This window comes from Podarcis pityusensis, assembly GCF_964106645.2.
Source record: "Podarcis pityusensis genome assembly, chromosome: 1".
Lineage (NCBI taxonomy): Eukaryota > Metazoa > Chordata > Lepidosauria > Squamata > Lacertidae > Podarcis > Podarcis pityusensis.
Window position 1 is genome coordinate 60,267,461 of NC_138028.1, and position 16,222 is coordinate 60,283,682.

A 16,222-nucleotide genomic window follows, 5' to 3' on the forward strand; every position below is an offset into this window, starting at 1 on the left:
TCAGTCATACTATCACTTCCAGATCAGTAGTGGTCAGGTGACCCAAGGAACTATGAAGCTGCTGACTCTCTATGACTCTATGAAGCAGCAATGGCACTCAAAACCTTATGTCCTACAGTGTGAGATACTTTGGTATTGAGCTATGAAAGAAGGTATGTTTGCGTCCATGAGGGCAGAGAGGGATGTGTGTAGAAGGAAACAACAGGAAGAAGAAGCTAGCTGAAGAATACTAAAAATAGAGGCCAACACAGATGAATGTGGATGGAGGGATGTAATAAGGATATGTGTGGTAGAACACAGCAAAGAATGCAGGTGTAAGAACTGACAGAAAAGCAAAGTGTGGGTATTTGCTCGGTTGGTTGTATCTAGGAATAAAAGCTTTGTGAAACCCCTGCTGTTTTTAATATTTCAATGCCATTTGAAGGAAACATTTTGATTACTCTTTTCTCTTTTTGCATCTGGGTTATTATAGCATGCTTTCATTTCCTGGTTATTCTTTGGTGACAAAAATGTTGTCTAACTTGATGTGCATGACTGACAGGTTCCCATGATGGTTTCAAGTCTTTCTAGTGCCTTATAGATTGTATGCCAGACCTCTCTCTGTGGAGTTTCATTAAAACATTCAGTCAGGGTCCAAGGAGAATCAGCCTTCCAAGGGCTCTTTGGAGGGCTCCGTCATCTCAAACCTGTCAGTGTTTGTTATTACAAATGACTTAAATCCTGAAAGACTACATAGAGGGGCAAGTCTTGCTCAGTTTTTAAAAGCACCTCACATCTTCTATTGTTGCATAATGGGATGATAGGAGTGCCTCTAGCATTTCAAGTACTTATACAGTGTTTAAACAAAGACAATAAGAAATTGTAGTCACTTAAGGCCAGACAAGGAAATAAATATGCCTGTATTGTAGCATTGTGGGGTCCCCGCCTCACATTTCAAAGTTAGTTCTCACAACCAGAAGCCCCTTTCTTCTCTGTGTAAATGCAATTTTATTTATTGCATTTATATTCCCCCACCCCGCCCATCCTCTTGGAAGCTCAGGGCTGCATTCTCCCCTCATTTTATTCTGTCAACAGTATTGTGAGGAAGGTTCAGCTATCACTGTGAGGCATTGAGTGGCCTAAGGTCCCTGCAGACCAGGTAGTTGACATCCACTCTCCATGGTTCAAGTCCCATCTTCAGCACTACACTGTCTCTTAAGGATATAGACAACATCGTAGGACTAAAAACTCTCTGTTACTACTCAAGGTCTTATGCAAGCGAGCTACAGTAAGAGAGCACAGGTTCAAGAGGGGCTGGGAAATATATTCTGTACAGTGGCAGTTCACATTTTTTCAATTTGGCAGATCTCCCAGGCCATGGTGGTTCTTGGAAGCACCATGAGGTGGACATATTTACTGATACACAATATGAGTTTCTGCCTGTGATAATATACAGAGGGCCAGAATTATGTGTAGAAACAGTGGCATTCGAAGTATGACTTTGATGTAGTGGCTATAGGGAGATCCTGAGGGAAGGTGGTGTTCATGCATCTCATTATGATTCATCTAGGATCTCCATATTAAACTCTGGAGCTAAGTCCAGGGGGCCATGGGTGCTTTGGCTATATATGTGGGGGCTGCCCGCCCAAAAAATCAATGGGCAAGTTGAAGCCCTTCGCCACTGTCCCCATCTCTTCAACGTGAGAGAGGAGGGGCTGCTGTGTCTGGCTCTGGTCGGTGAGGGAGGAGGAAGAAGAGGAGCTGCAACTGCTGGTCGGTCAGTGTGTGTGACATCACATGTACTACATGCATGATGTGTGTGTGACATCACACATCCGTGTTATGTTGCAGACACAATCTTCAGTGCGAGATGGCACCTATGTTATTAAATGTTACTGCAGGTGTAACTAATCAGAAGCATGAATCAGTCATGCTTCTATTTCCCCCTGGCTCACCCAGATCTCTGTTGAAATACACTGCTTTTTTCTCTGAATTAGTAACATGACTACTGTATTTCCATCTCCGGGTATATTTATTTTTGTAGACTAAAATGTAAAGTTGTTGCTGAAGATTCCCTTTATGTGTTTTAACTAAGACCTGAACTGTTTCATATGGTGTCTGGCTTCACACAATCTGCTGTGTATGAATGAAATTGGCCCAGGTTACTTTATGGGCACAACCCAGCATGCTCTGAGTGGTGTTTGGCGAATAGACTAGATAGTCATATGCATTAAAGAATTGTTAAACTGATCTAATTTTATTTTCTGCTGTATTTTCTTTCATTTGTGCTTTCTTATGTTGATAAATTCCAGACACCATTTAACTATATTTGCTTTATGAAAATCTCTTATATTTATGTTTCTTTTTGGGTACTCACTGTGAGTCTGCCTAGAACTATGTTTGGTAATATTTAGAGGCATTTTTGGTTACTTCTAGCAAAGTTACACAGATAGTGAGAGAGCAGCTTGTGTTTGACAAATGATGGGAAATTGCATATATTTTCTGTGGCATTTATTATAGTGCACGCTCTCTAGCATTTCACAGAACAATTCAAACCATATGCATCTTCTCATTGCAAATGGTTAGGCATGCGTTTGCAGTCAAGACATTACAGGAGCGGATGAAATCCAACCTAGCTGTACTGCAGTGTATATTGGCATTCAAACAAGACCACCATCATCTGTGTAACAGAAACACTTGGAATTAAATAAACTCTAGGCACAGCACTTGTCTATGAAAGAGGCATAGTGAGTGGTTATTCAGCCTAGCTGTATTTTGAATTTGAAGACATTTCATTTGTTGTCGATAAAAGTCAGCAATGGTTCTTGCAAAAAGAATACAGCTTCACAAAATAAGACAAATGGGATTTTAACTCATCATAAAATCAGTTGAGTGTTCAGCAGGACAAAGTCAGAGCTAATTGAAATGAAAATTTCTTTAGGAAGTGAAGCTTTTTATTATGTATTGTTGAGATAGGGCCAAAACAATTTACCACACTGAGCAGCAAATTTTTGTAAGTAAAAACTGATCAAGAGATGGAGGCAGGCATGTGGTAAAGTCCTCAGGGACGTGCATCTTATTCCAGAAACTCCATATTGGGAGCTGATGATGAGCAACACTGAGTTACTTCTAAAGTTACACAGTCTGTCCATAACAAAGTTGTGGCTTAAAGTTTCCCATATTCAGCTCTCTGACCACTAGAAGTTTCTTCAGAGAATAAAACATATTGTATACATAAAAGCAGTCCTCATTAAAAGGTTTTATGATGAGGTAATACAATCCTCATTATACAGATACAGATATAACAGGATTAAGGATGAGGGCATTGTTTATTTCTAATTGAGAAGGCAATGTGTGCTGGCAGCAGTTTATAGTTGTGAGGAAAAGGAAGAACAGAGAGATAAAATAAGAGTGGGAGATCGGAGAAGAGGATAAGAATTGAGAGTAGTGAGAGAGAAAATGAGGATCAAGGAATGGTACAGGAGACAACAAGTTGTGGGTGGGATGGATAAAGAATAGCTTTGCACAGTTCAGGGCTGCTTAATAAATTACAAAAAAGTTTCTAAAAACCTCTCCTTTAAACACCACAGCAGCTTTTGCAAATAAATTTTACAAATTTACAAGTGAAGAGGAACTTTTACTAGCCTGCTGCTCATTCATTGCTAGATGTTGAGAGGACCGAAAAGCATTTAGCCCTACCTAGATTTGATTCTTTCTTATCAGAGGCAACTAGACTAGTGCCTATACTCAGTCCTGCATTGCAGAAACACATGAAAAACATAGTAAGAATGCATCTTTTACTGAAACCTATCAATAAATCCTTAGTGGCTTAAAGGCTTAATTGACACTTTGGCACTAAGACAGATCTGAGGTCTGTGCACATACTACGTTGGTTTACAGTCAATGGTACCCTTGAGCTCTGCCTTTTTAGGTGCATTTAGCATAACTTGTGAAAGAGCCCATATGGGTTGACGATGCACCAATTAAATGTGTGTGCTAATTAATCCATGAAAAGCTCTTCTCCCTGCATCTAGGTCTGTTAATAAAATTTCTCCTGCGCCATGCCTTTCTGTGACTCCTGGCATAACGCTTTCTGGGGAGGAAACTGCAGCAGAGACCGTCCAGTTTTAACGGGTTGTGGTTAATAATCCAACACACTGGAAATCTTCCCACATCCTAGCAATGCCTTCTTTCTATAAAACAAGCATACACATCTGCTCTTCTAGTTAGGACGTAACAGTGTGAAATGACCATGGGCTTATTACAAGAGGGTTCTCCTGGAAATTCACATCCCTGCTACGTAAGGAAGATGGGTGTGCTTGGAAATGTGAGGTGGTCTGGTATGGATCATGCGAGGGAGGTTAACAGAGCTTTATCTTCAGTGAGCAGCCAAAAGTGAAGCAAAACAGCCTCTGTGTGGCTGCAGCAGTTAGTGATTCACAGAACAGCATTCACAGTTTTCCCCCCACAAACTGCTGCAAACATTCGCTCTCAGCCGTTGTTTATTTTTAAGTTCAAATTTTTTCTTTTTTTTCTTTTTATAAAAAAACCAGCTTGAGAAGCTCTAGATGCCGTTTATTGCTAGAGGATCTGGGACGGCAGGTAAAAGCCGTTAATCCCCAGCAAGCTCCTGGGCAGACTAACAGTCAGAGATGACAAAAGTTAATTGGAAACATGAGCAGCATAACAGAAGACATATTTGCAGTAATTGGGATGTAATGTCTCCAGAAGAGAGAGTTTGCAAAGAGTAACTTTAGAAAAGAAGTGGCTCTCAAGCGGTGGGTAAGCAACTGTGGTTCTTATGCTCTCGTATTCATTGAATGAGATGCTTTCAAACAGACAGAATCAATAAGAGATTTGGACTTGCCAAGGAAGCATTTTCAGCTAGCTCTTTTTACTTCAGCTGGTTTCAATTATGAGATAAAGATGTATCATTTATTGTTGCTCCGTGAATAAGGATATGATGAGTTTCGGTTTTGTGGATTTGGGTTTGATTCAGTGTTTTACTGGACTAGAAACTGAGCTTGCAGTTATCAGAAGGATCTTCTGATAGGGTGTGCATGTGTGTGTTGTGCTGTTTGATCCATGTTACAGTTGGATTTTTGCCAAGTAGCAAACTTCAGCAGAGCTAATTCTGCTCAGTATAAAGCAGACAGTTTGGGTTATAAAGTTTTTATATTTTTAAATTTTCTAATAGTGCGCTGTTAGTGTCTGAGCAGGATACTCTGACACACACTGATCATGTGCATTTATTTGAATGTAGTTGCTGTTAGGTAACATCTAAAGTACATTATTCTCTATTATTTGGTAAGCAACTAAAAGTAGACAAGGTAATTCATAGCAATAAGAAACAGAAGGTCCCTGCCAGAAGGCTTTTTAAAAAAACTTAACAATTTTAATTGTTGATGAGTTGATTGTGCTATTATTTTACTGCCCCCCCCCCAAAGAACAAAAATAAAACAGATTTTGTTTTGAATGACATAGATAGTGTTGTGTTCAGGTCATATAAAACGTTACCTTAGTATTTCGTAGCTGCTGTTAGATGTCAGCATTTTGTGAAAGCAAGCTGTGTTCACCTGAAGACTTTCCAAAAACCAAGGCATCATGATTTTCTTTTCTTTTTGTTCTCTGTCTCCAGAGCCAGCAGACAATTTAGCCTCTCAGCCCACAGGAATGAATGAAAATGCACCACCTTCAACCCAAAGCAGCAGTAGCAACAACATTGCCGGTTGCAATAACTCCTCAGCCATCCCCCAGCCCAACTCTGCCGTTAAACCTTGGCGCAGCAAATCACTCAGTGCCAAGCACACAGCTACGTCTTCCATATTATCAGTAAAACAGCAGGTCCAGGAACCTCCGAAATCCTCTCCAGAGATGGTCAAACCAACTCCCAACGGTCAGAAATCCATGCTGGAAAAGCTGAAGCTTTTTAATACAAAAGGAGGCTCCAAAGCAGGAGGGTCATCCCTTGAATGTCCGGGGTCTCGGGACACTAGTTGTGAAAGGTTAGAGGCCCTCCCTAGCTTTGAGGAAAGTGAAGAGATTGAAGCTGCGAATCGGAACGCAAACAACCCCCCATCAAACAGTCCCAAAATTGCACTCAAGGGAATTGCACAAAGAACGTTCAGTCGGGCACTGACCAATAAGAAGAGTTCCCCAAAGGGCAATGAGAAAGAAAAGGAGAAGCAGAAGGATAAAGAAAAGGAAAAGGGCAAAGACGTTGCCAAGAGAATATCCGTAACCGAGAAAGCAGACGTGAAAGAGGAGCCGAAAGAAGAACAGATCCCACCAGCTACAACCGAGATGCCAAAAAAATCCTCCAAGATCGCAAGCTTTATCCCTAAAGGAGGAAAGCTAAACAGTGCCAAGAAGGAGGCACCTGCCCCTTCGCACAGTGGAATACCAAAACCAGGGTTGAAAACCGCCACAGGGAAATCCTCAAGTGCCCCAAGCTGTTCGGCAAAGGATGGAGAGAGAAGCCGCAGTGGGAAGCCTGCCTCAGGCCTCTCTCATCAGAAGCCCCAGCTGGACAGCAGGAATTCCAGTTCCACGTCAAGTTTGGCCTCCTCTGAAGGGAGAGGCATTGGAGGGGTGCCTGCTCTGAGTACTAGTAGCAGTACCCAGGCTGTCAATGGGCCCACAGGCAGTACCACACAGACCACAGGAAGCAATACTGTGAGTGTTCAGCTACCTCATCCACAGCAGCAATACAGCCACCCGAATACTGCCACAGTAGCACCATTCATGTACAGGTAGGAGTAACTTTTTAAGCAGGGTGTGTCAAGTCTGACTCGCTTAACGTAGTCTGCTTCTTCTGTGGCATGCTTTCTCTAGAAGTAGGAAAAAACCTACAATAACAACTTGAGTTTGGTTTCCACCCCAAACGAGCGTTCCAGATCCTAATAAGCAGCAGACTTGTGGTGTGCGTAGGACAGAGCTTCTTTTTATTTGTGTCTCAAGTTAACTGTGAAAGCGACACAAAAGAAGAAATACAACTGTATGTTTCTAGGCTACAAATAATAATAATAATAATAATAATAATAATAATAATAATAATGGTAAGATTATGGTTTGGTTACATTTTGTGCCAAACCTTAATAACACAGGGTTGCTCAAGGTACAAAATGAAAAATCCCTCGCCACAACTATATAGCGATTATAGAGATGTTTGGAAATTGGCAGAAATGTTTAAAGCAGATTGCTGAATCCAGATAAGACAGAGATGCTGTTAGTGGTAGGTTTCTCAGCCTAAATAAGTAGATTACATCCTGTTCTGGATGGAATGGCACTCCCCTTGAAGGAGCAGCTGTGTAACTTGATACTCTTGGATCTGGCATTGTCATTGGAGGCAAAAGTGGTCTCAACTAGCTTTGGCTGGAAGCCCAGCTGGCTTTGGTTGCCTATGTTCTGGTAACCTCCAAGTTAGACTAGTGCAGTGCATTGTACATGGGGCTGTCTTTGAAGTTGCTTTGGAAACTACAATTAGCACAAAACTATGGCAGCTCAGTTGTTAACTGGGAGAAAAAGGCATTACCATATAAAGCTGGTTCTAACCCAATTGTGCTGGCTGCTGATTTGTTTCTGGGCCAAATTCAAATTGTAGGTTTTCACCTTTACTGTCATATACAAATCAGGACTCCTATGCCTAAAGGACTGCATTTCCCCATATAAATCTGTCCAGAACCTGAGGTCATCATGTGAGACCTTTCTCTGTGTGCCACCTTCAGGGGAGGTTTGGAGAGTGACAATGAAAGAGCAGGCCTTTCCTGTAGGAGCTCCTCATCTATGGAATGCTCTCCCCAGGACAGCCTGGTGTCAACTTGGCATTGTTTTGGTACCAGACAAAGATTTTTTCCCCTGGGCATTTTCTCTTATTATATTTTTAATAGGTTTATATATTTTTCTATTGTATTGCTGTAGCAATTCATAAAGTTAATCAACTGACTCTGGCTGAAATGCTTTTTAAAATTCATAAACATTTAATTCAAGGTTAACAGACTAATCAGTTAATGGCTACATTCCAATATCATGATAAACTGCACATATAGTACCCCCCAGGCTTGTACACTCCCCTGGCCCTCTTCACAATTGGAGGCAGCAATGCTCCTGAATGCCAGTTGAGGGAAACCATAGGAGGGGGTTGTGCTCTTGGGTTTGGGTCGTGCTTATGGGTTTCCCACAGATATCTGGTTGGACTTCTGTCACAGTGTGCTGGACTAGATGGTCATTGGTCTGATCCAGCACGTTCTTCCAATGCAACTGTGATGAGGCTCTCAGAAGCTTTCACTGCATCTTATCAGGTTGTCTGAACCCACCAAACCATGATTTGTTTAAAACAAGCCAATTTCAAACTGTGTTTTATGAAGCTAGCTTGCTTCAACAACCTATAGTTAAGATTAACTACAGTTTTGTGTTTGGACATAAGCTAAACCGTGGTTAGCTGCAATCAGAAGTGAAAGCTTCCCAACTCCTCCTTGTGGCTTCACTGGAGGAGGAGAGCAGACTAGGGAGTGCACAAGCTTAAGGGAAATTAGCTGGTTGCTGTCATGAGAAAACTTAGTTTCTTGTGATGTCTGGACGTTGCTGATGACTTTAAATTTCTTTTTGAAGTATTGGGAACATCTTTGATTTATTTCTGAGGACTCTGACAAAGTGTGTAATGTACTTAGAGGGTCATGTATGAAGCAATATCTAGACTGGATTTTCTGATACTTTGCGTTCATTTGAGAACATAAGATCTATTAAATCCTTCTAAAGATAAGAATAAATAGGAATGCTCATAATAAGAATACTCCTTCCCAGCATATGCCATTCTGTTGTTAATGATCCCATAGAAATAAGCCATCTGCTTAACTTTGCATCAAAAGGATTCCTATCTGTTTTGGCATCTCTCACATGGCAGTGGGATATGTAAAGAAAGGCACCTTCTGTATAGTTCCAACATGAAAGTCAGCATAGATTGACATGCGCTGACTGTTAGTCAAGAGTAAACTATTCACACATTGTGGCTCATACCCAACCCAGCCGAGGAGTTGATTTCTTCTTCTATACCAACCTTGCACTGGCGTTAAGAAAATCATCCAAACCACATGCTGAGCCACTTCACACAAAGAGTGAACCATGTTACAGCAGCTGTCATGTGGTCACCATCACAAGTAAACCAGCTCCTAAATGCTAGAATAAAAATTAACAGAGATTTTTAAAAAAGCACTAGGAAGTTATATGCTGCTTTAATATGATAGATCTAAAACACTATGCCTCTTGGAGGAAAGGGGGTATACAAATGGAACTAATACTTTAAATAAAAAAAGAAACTGACACAAACAGCCTGCATCACATTGCCTAAAGTAGTCTCTGTTGTCATCAGTGATGGCTGGATCATAAAACAGCAATAAAGGTTGTTGACCAGGCTGAACGCTTAATTTAAAAATGTGAAGGTATTTGTATAGCCAGTCTGTGGGCCTGTATTTGACAGTGAATATTTCATATATTTTTTACAGTTGAGTGCTTGTTTCCATTTCTAGGACATAGCTCAACATGGGACTAATGAATTATGTAAAGTCAGTCTGCTAGTATATCCTGGGGAGAGGACACAATGCGAGATGGCAAGTGTACTTGTATTGGTGCTGGAATTCTTTTTTGCCATATGAATGACTACATTTCTCTCTCTCTCTCTCTCTCTCTCTCTCTCTCTCTCTCTCTCTCTCATATTTTGAACTTAAGATCCCAGACAGACAATGAAGGGAATGTAACGGCCGAGCCCAGCACTGGAGGGATGAGCACAAGCATGGATTCTGCTCCTTACACTAAAACTACACAGCCTATTTTAGAAGATCTTTCTGGTAAGACTTACATGTGTTGACTTTGTTAATACAGAGGAATAAAGGATGGGGCTAAATGAAATCATTAGCTACCACTATCTCCCTTCTGTGATGGGAAGGAGATTAGTGTGCATTTTTATTCTGATTCTGGGTGAAAAGGCCCTGCCTAACCTTCCCAGTCCTGTTCTTTGGCTGCAAATGTGGGGACCATTTTTCCAGGATGGGCTGGATAAATCCTTAAAATTTAAGGGCTGGGAGATTCACATTGCATGACCAGTAGAGAACATTCTCTGTCTTCATTAAATTTATTATTTTATTACTCCTTTTTGCCACCATGGCAAACAGTGGGAGTCCTGTTTATTTATTCAATATATTTCTTAGTTGATGTAAAAATAAATCTCTATATGGCTTACATAAAATATAACCATGAAGGTATCAGTGTAAAAGTAGAATAACAATATTCGAATAAGACTTTTTGAAAGCAAAATACAAGCAGAGCAATACTATATACCATATATAAAACTTAGCCGTGCGTAGAGCCCTGGAAAGCTTGAGTAAACATACATAACTTAAAGAGGTGATTAAGGCTGGTTACTTTACTCTGCTGCTTGAACTAACTGAAGGGCATTCCAAAGGGTGGATCTATCACCAAGAAAGTCCACTTCTGTGCTGGAACCAAGTGATAGTATGTTGGTTGAGAAATTGCTAGCAGAGCTTCAGCAGAAGATTTCGAGGCTCATCTTGGTCTATGCTGGAGGAGGTAGTCTGCTGTTATTCTTTATTAATTTATATACAACTTACTTGCCCATATGGCTTCTAAGCAATTGTTCAGGGTCTTAAATATCAACAACAAAGCATTGAACCTGGCTCTGTAGCCAGGATCTTTCAACACCAGTGCAATTTTGCAAAGCTGGGTGTCCCACTTTGTACTAGATTATGCTGGTGAACTAGGCAGAAGGGTAGCTCCACATACTGCACATTACAGTAATCTAGACAGGGTTACAAGTGCATGGCCAACTGTGGCGAGGCTGCGCTGTTCTTGTCTGGGAGTGATCATAGCTGTTGAAGCAACTGAAGTGACAATGGGCAAGCCAAGCAACTGTAGTCATCTGGGCCTCTAGTGAGAGATTGGCTACCTAAGGTATATAGAAACACATATCAGCATAACCAGTAAGGAAAGATATGCGTTCCCCATGTAGTGGTGCCTCAGGAAATCTTCCAGACCTGAGTTACACATCTACAAAAAGCAAATAATAGCTAACTCGTATTGGTCCTTTGTCATCAAAACTGGAAATGTTTTATTTTAGCACGCTGTAACTTTTGATCAAGCACCATGAGAAGTGGGACAACAGTTTCACAAAGACAGATGGTTAGTGGCATTCAGCAGATAGTCTTATAAATTGTAGGCCGCTAGCAAAATAAATTAGGGTGAGGAAGAAGCAGTATGGAGATGAAGAATGAATGAGCTTCTGAATCTGTATAGTTAATAAAAACCACTTTAGGACGAGCTTTCTCATCTCTTCCTAGGGTACCCTCATCAGATCAAATAAGTTATGTATTAAAAACTCAGGCTTCACTTAGGTTAATGAACACATGAAAATGATTTTTCACTTTGAATCTGTGATTCATTCCATGAATTAACAGAGTTCTCCTTTCCGTTTTGCAAGACAAGTATTTGCTGTACAAAAGATCATTGTTAAAAATTCCTCAAATATTATGCAACTTCCACATTTTCCTACAAAATTCAAAATGTGAGGAAAGTATGCCAAGAATATGTCTACTTTAATTTCTTGCACAAGAAATCGTATTATAAAAGAGAATAACAGTTTTGCAAGACTGAGGAGTCCTTGTAGTGTCTTTAACACACATACACACACACACCCAAAAAAACCTGGATCACTAAAACTTACAGGATTGCAAAAGCTACTCTGTAGTTCATTTTTTTAAATCAAGACTCATAAAAGTAGATTTTTGGAATATGATCCTTTGTTACAGTCCTCATACTGATGAGGGTTTAGTTGTTTCCCTCTCAGTCAGCCAGCATGATAACTGATACGATGCAAGGATGTGTTGAGCGAGAAAATTCATAATTTTTCAAGCTAAAGAACTGTTTGGTCAACTAAGTCTGTTCAGGCTCCTATAAGCAGCATTTTTTAAATTTTTTGAAAAAAGGTAAGCATCTTATGTTCAAAAGTGACTGAAGTATTCCAGTTATCAGCGCTTTCAAACTACAACCTTCAGACTACAAGCCGTACTATATTCTTCTGAAATGCACTGAGTATTTGCTTTAACAATTAAGTGATCAATAATATGGCTTAGGAAAAAGACCTTGTCAGTAGCAAGAGTAATATTTTAGTATATTAAGCATTTGATACTGGTTGTTGTGGAAGGGATCCTCCTAATGTCATTAATGTGCTATTGTACATCAACAGTAGGTACCCATTCCATAAAAAACTGATGCTAGTATGCATTAACTGTAAAAGAAGCAAACCACATTTGGGTTGGAGCCATAAAAAGATGGCAATTTCTGTTGGTAATAAAATCTAGTTGTTTTCCCCTCTAACAATTATATTTTTTCATAGGGGAAGATCCAGAAGCTCGACGATTGCGAACCGTCAAGAATATCGCTGATCTGCGACAAAACTTGGAGGAGACCATGTCAAGCTTACGAGGGACCCAGGTTTCTCACAGGTGGGAGGCATGAATTGCTTCTCTGTTCAAATAGAAGAAGAACTGTGGGGGCCTGTTTTTCCTGTCCTTGACTCAGTTTTTGCCCCGAGAAACAATTTAAGACTGGTAATGACAAGCATTGACTGAACTAAGCATGTACTGTATTGTGCTTTATTCTTTTTTAAAACTAAAAGCCCAGGTTCTAAACTGTCTAAAGATGATGAAGTAAATTTTGGTAGAGGAGAAAACCAGACTGTATATAGAAGCCTAACCCTGAATAAATGCTTGTTACATACTTTAGGTGATGTTTGAATAAAAATGTGCAAAGGTTACTACTTAAAATGTTACTTATGAGAGACTTCAATGCATTTTTACCAGATTTACAATATTGTGTTTAAACAAGCAGCTGAACTTTACGTGACCTGTTTGATAAGGTGCATAGCTTGAATTCCTACCTGCTCTTTGGTCAAACAAAGCCTTATAATTTTTTTAAGTGATGCACATATATATGATTTTTAAGAGAAAAGCAACTTTTAGGACTCCCCAGTAACATTTCAGAGATAAAACAAAATGTCTGTTGTTAAGCCAATACTCAGTTAGATTGCCAACTTAAGTTTTTAACAAAAGGTTTTGGAAGGAATATGACGTGCAAAGACATTAAAGAGCTAGTTTAATTTGACTGTTAAGCGCATGGATACCTCTTAGCATAAGATCTCAAATGAATTCAGCATTTGAAAGTTTGCCTGGAAAATTCAATTAATTTAGTTCCTGCACTTAGGAACTTCCAGCACATCAGTTTTCCTTTTGAAGTTTAAATTAATACAGTGGCTCAGTGTGATTAATGACAATTACTATGGAGTCATTAGACTTGCTCAGAACCCTGTAGAATACTTATTGTTCTGGCAGATAGTCAGAATGGAGGCATTTTGCATGTTTCAGTGCCCGTTCTTATAGTATATGTTATGTAACTAGGAAATAAAATCAGCCACAAAAGAAATAATGTAGACCCATATAGTTCAGTGGTAGAGCAAATGCTTTGCATGCAAAATGTGCCTCAGTATCTCTAGGTAGGGCTGGGAAAGACTCCTGCCTGAAATCCTGGACATCTGGCACCATTCAATAACATGGAGTTTGATGGATCAATGGTTTGACATGGTATAACTCAGATTTCCATGTTCCTCTTTTCAAGCAGTAACTGTAGAAAATGATTGAAGAATAGTGTACAATGTTTCTTGTTAATCAAAGAAAGGCTGCTCCCAGTACACATCCACAAACAAATATAAAATCTGGAAGAATACTTGGATCTTACTGCAAGAAACCTTAAAACACTGGCTCGGGACCAGAGTGGTCCTTCCATTTTCAAAAGGGCTGGCAATATAGTGAAGGCAATTTCCTCCCATCCTTTCTCTGCATCTTCCAGGATCACCTACCACACAGGTCTGGAGGGTCCTTCAATATTCCAGCACAGATTTTCAGGGAACATAGGGCACTGCATATGGGGAAATGAAATCAAACATAAAATTCATTCACAATATCACTGAATCCAGGCCATTGTATACACTTAATCCAATTTTTTGATGATCAAATTAGCATTTCAGCTAACTGTTAAAGGAAGCTAATAAAACCACAAGAATGTGACATTCTGTGATTTGTAGCTGTTAAATCACCCAGCACACCATATTATAACATTAGGAATCCAAGCTCCCTTTTCGACCTCCAAGGAAAAAATGCAATAGCCTAAATTGTATTTTAAAAGTATTTCTTGTCTTGAGAGGTGTAAAGCTTTCACTTAGTCACAGTGATGAAGCATGTGTTGCTCAAATATGTTCCCTGTAGGATTCCTTCAGCAAGGATGAAGATTTTTAATTAAGTGCCTACCTCCATATTCACAGTACATGCAAATATATTTCTGTTCTTTCAGTGTTGTAGCTCATAGAGGTCTTAACACAAAGCAAGGCTGCAGGTTTTTTTTAAGAGTTAGGCTAGAGTTCAGTATATCTAAGCATTGTATCGAAGCATCTCAGCAGAAGAGGTTTGAAATGAATCCAGTATTTTAAAACTACAGTTGTGTTTTTATTAAATCCCTTTATAACAGAGTGGGAAGCCTCCTTCCCAAAGGCCTAATTAGGCCTTCCAAGCCTAATTTAGCCCAAAAGGGGGTTTGCAAGACATTTTGGAGTCCTACTATCAGCTGATAGGGTCTTCAAAGTGTAGAACAAGACTCATTGCAAGTACAAACAATCAGCTGCATTTGTAACAATGGGGAGGACCCTTGTTATTCACTACAAATGAAATGTATTTTGATTAAAAGTTTCCCAGTTTTAAATTCTTTCATAATTTTGATTTCTTATTCTTTCAAGCACCTTGGAGACCACCTTTGATACCAATGTCACCACTGAAATAAGCGGACGCAGTATTCTCAGTATGACTGGAAGACCGACACCCTTATCATGGAGACTTGGGCAGTCTAGTCCCCGCCTTCAGGCAGGTGATGCTCCATCAGTGGGCAATGGATATCCTCCAAGAGCCAATGCCAGCCGGTTCATCAATGCAGAATCAGGGCGTTATATGTATTCAGCTCCCTTAAGAAGACAGCTAGCATCGCGGGGCAGTAACGTTTGTCATGTGGATATCACCGACAAAGGAGGTGATGAAATAGATCTTGAAGGAATCAACATGGATGCCACGGGTTACATGAGTGACGGAGACGTTCTGGGAAAAAATATAAGGACTGATGATATTACAAGTGGGTGAGTACATTCAAGTTTACTGATATAATAATAATAATAATAATAATAATAATAATAATAATAGTATAATCTTCCTTTGAACCAGAATTGGCTCCCAGAGCATTTTATAACCATTACAATACTTTATGAAAATACGTAATATTAAAGATACATGGACGTGTGTGTTTATGGTAGCTTCAACTGGTTCCATAAAGCTGATGATCCAAGTCTAGATTTTAGGCTCTTCCCTACAGGAGAAGGGAGGAGCAAGAAGAGCCGCAGGTGGCCATAAAGGCCATGCATCAGGACTAATAAATTATCAGATGTACTTTGTTTGCTTGACACAGGATGCAGATGTTCAAGCACTTCCATAAGAATGTAGATTTTGTTCCTGTTATGCATGCCTGATGCAGACACTTTTATAGTGAAACGTCTCCTAAGAACACTACAGTCTATTACAAGGATCTGTAAAGCAGTTGGTTGAGTTATTTGGTTTTTTCAGGGTAATGGGACACCCCACAGCAAACACGCCACTCCTCCCTAGTATATTGTGACATGGTAGGACACTGAAGCAGCATGTTGAATTATTGACTACTATAAAGTTTCAAATTCTTGGGGGGATATGTTTTCCTGCCACCATTCTTCAGAGAATTTGTACAAATAGTCTGCGTTTTAGAAACATTTTAGAATGCTCACAGCCTATAATGGTAGAATTAAATTTAACACCTCTGCCTTAACTATACAGTCAAACCTCGGTTGTCAAATGTAATCCATTCCGGAAGCCTGTTTGGCTTCCGAAATGTTTGACAACTGAGGCGCGGTTCCGGTTGGTTGCAAAAGCTTCCTGCACTCAAGCAGATTATAGTGAAGGGGTGTGTTGTGTTTTAGTGGGTGTCTAAAAGAGAATTGCTGCACCGTTCCCTGTCACCACAAGGAGGTGCCTATTTCTACTCTTAGTTCAACAAGAGCTTTTTCAGAATTATTTTAAAAATCTAGATGCTGTCAAGTTAATATAGGAGATTA

The 16,222-nt window shown here is 39.9% G+C and overlaps 1 protein-coding gene across 9 annotated transcripts in view; it reads left to right on the forward strand.

Annotated features, from left to right (window-relative positions):
* NAV2 (neuron navigator 2) overlaps positions 1-16,222 on the forward strand; it is a 528,711-nt gene that overhangs the window by 397,872 nt on the left and 114,617 nt on the right. For all 9 annotated transcript variants that reach the window (XM_080982305.1, XM_080982307.1, XM_080982300.1 and 6 more), the window contains 4 exons: positions 5,618-6,731; positions 9,703-9,821; positions 12,383-12,491; positions 14,831-15,220. In XM_080982305.1, coding sequence (XP_080838431.1) covers positions 5,618-6,731; positions 9,703-9,821; positions 12,383-12,491; positions 14,831-15,220 — 1,732 coding nt within the window. The remainder of the gene's footprint in view (positions 1-5,617; positions 6,732-9,702; positions 9,822-12,382; positions 12,492-14,830; positions 15,221-16,222) is intronic.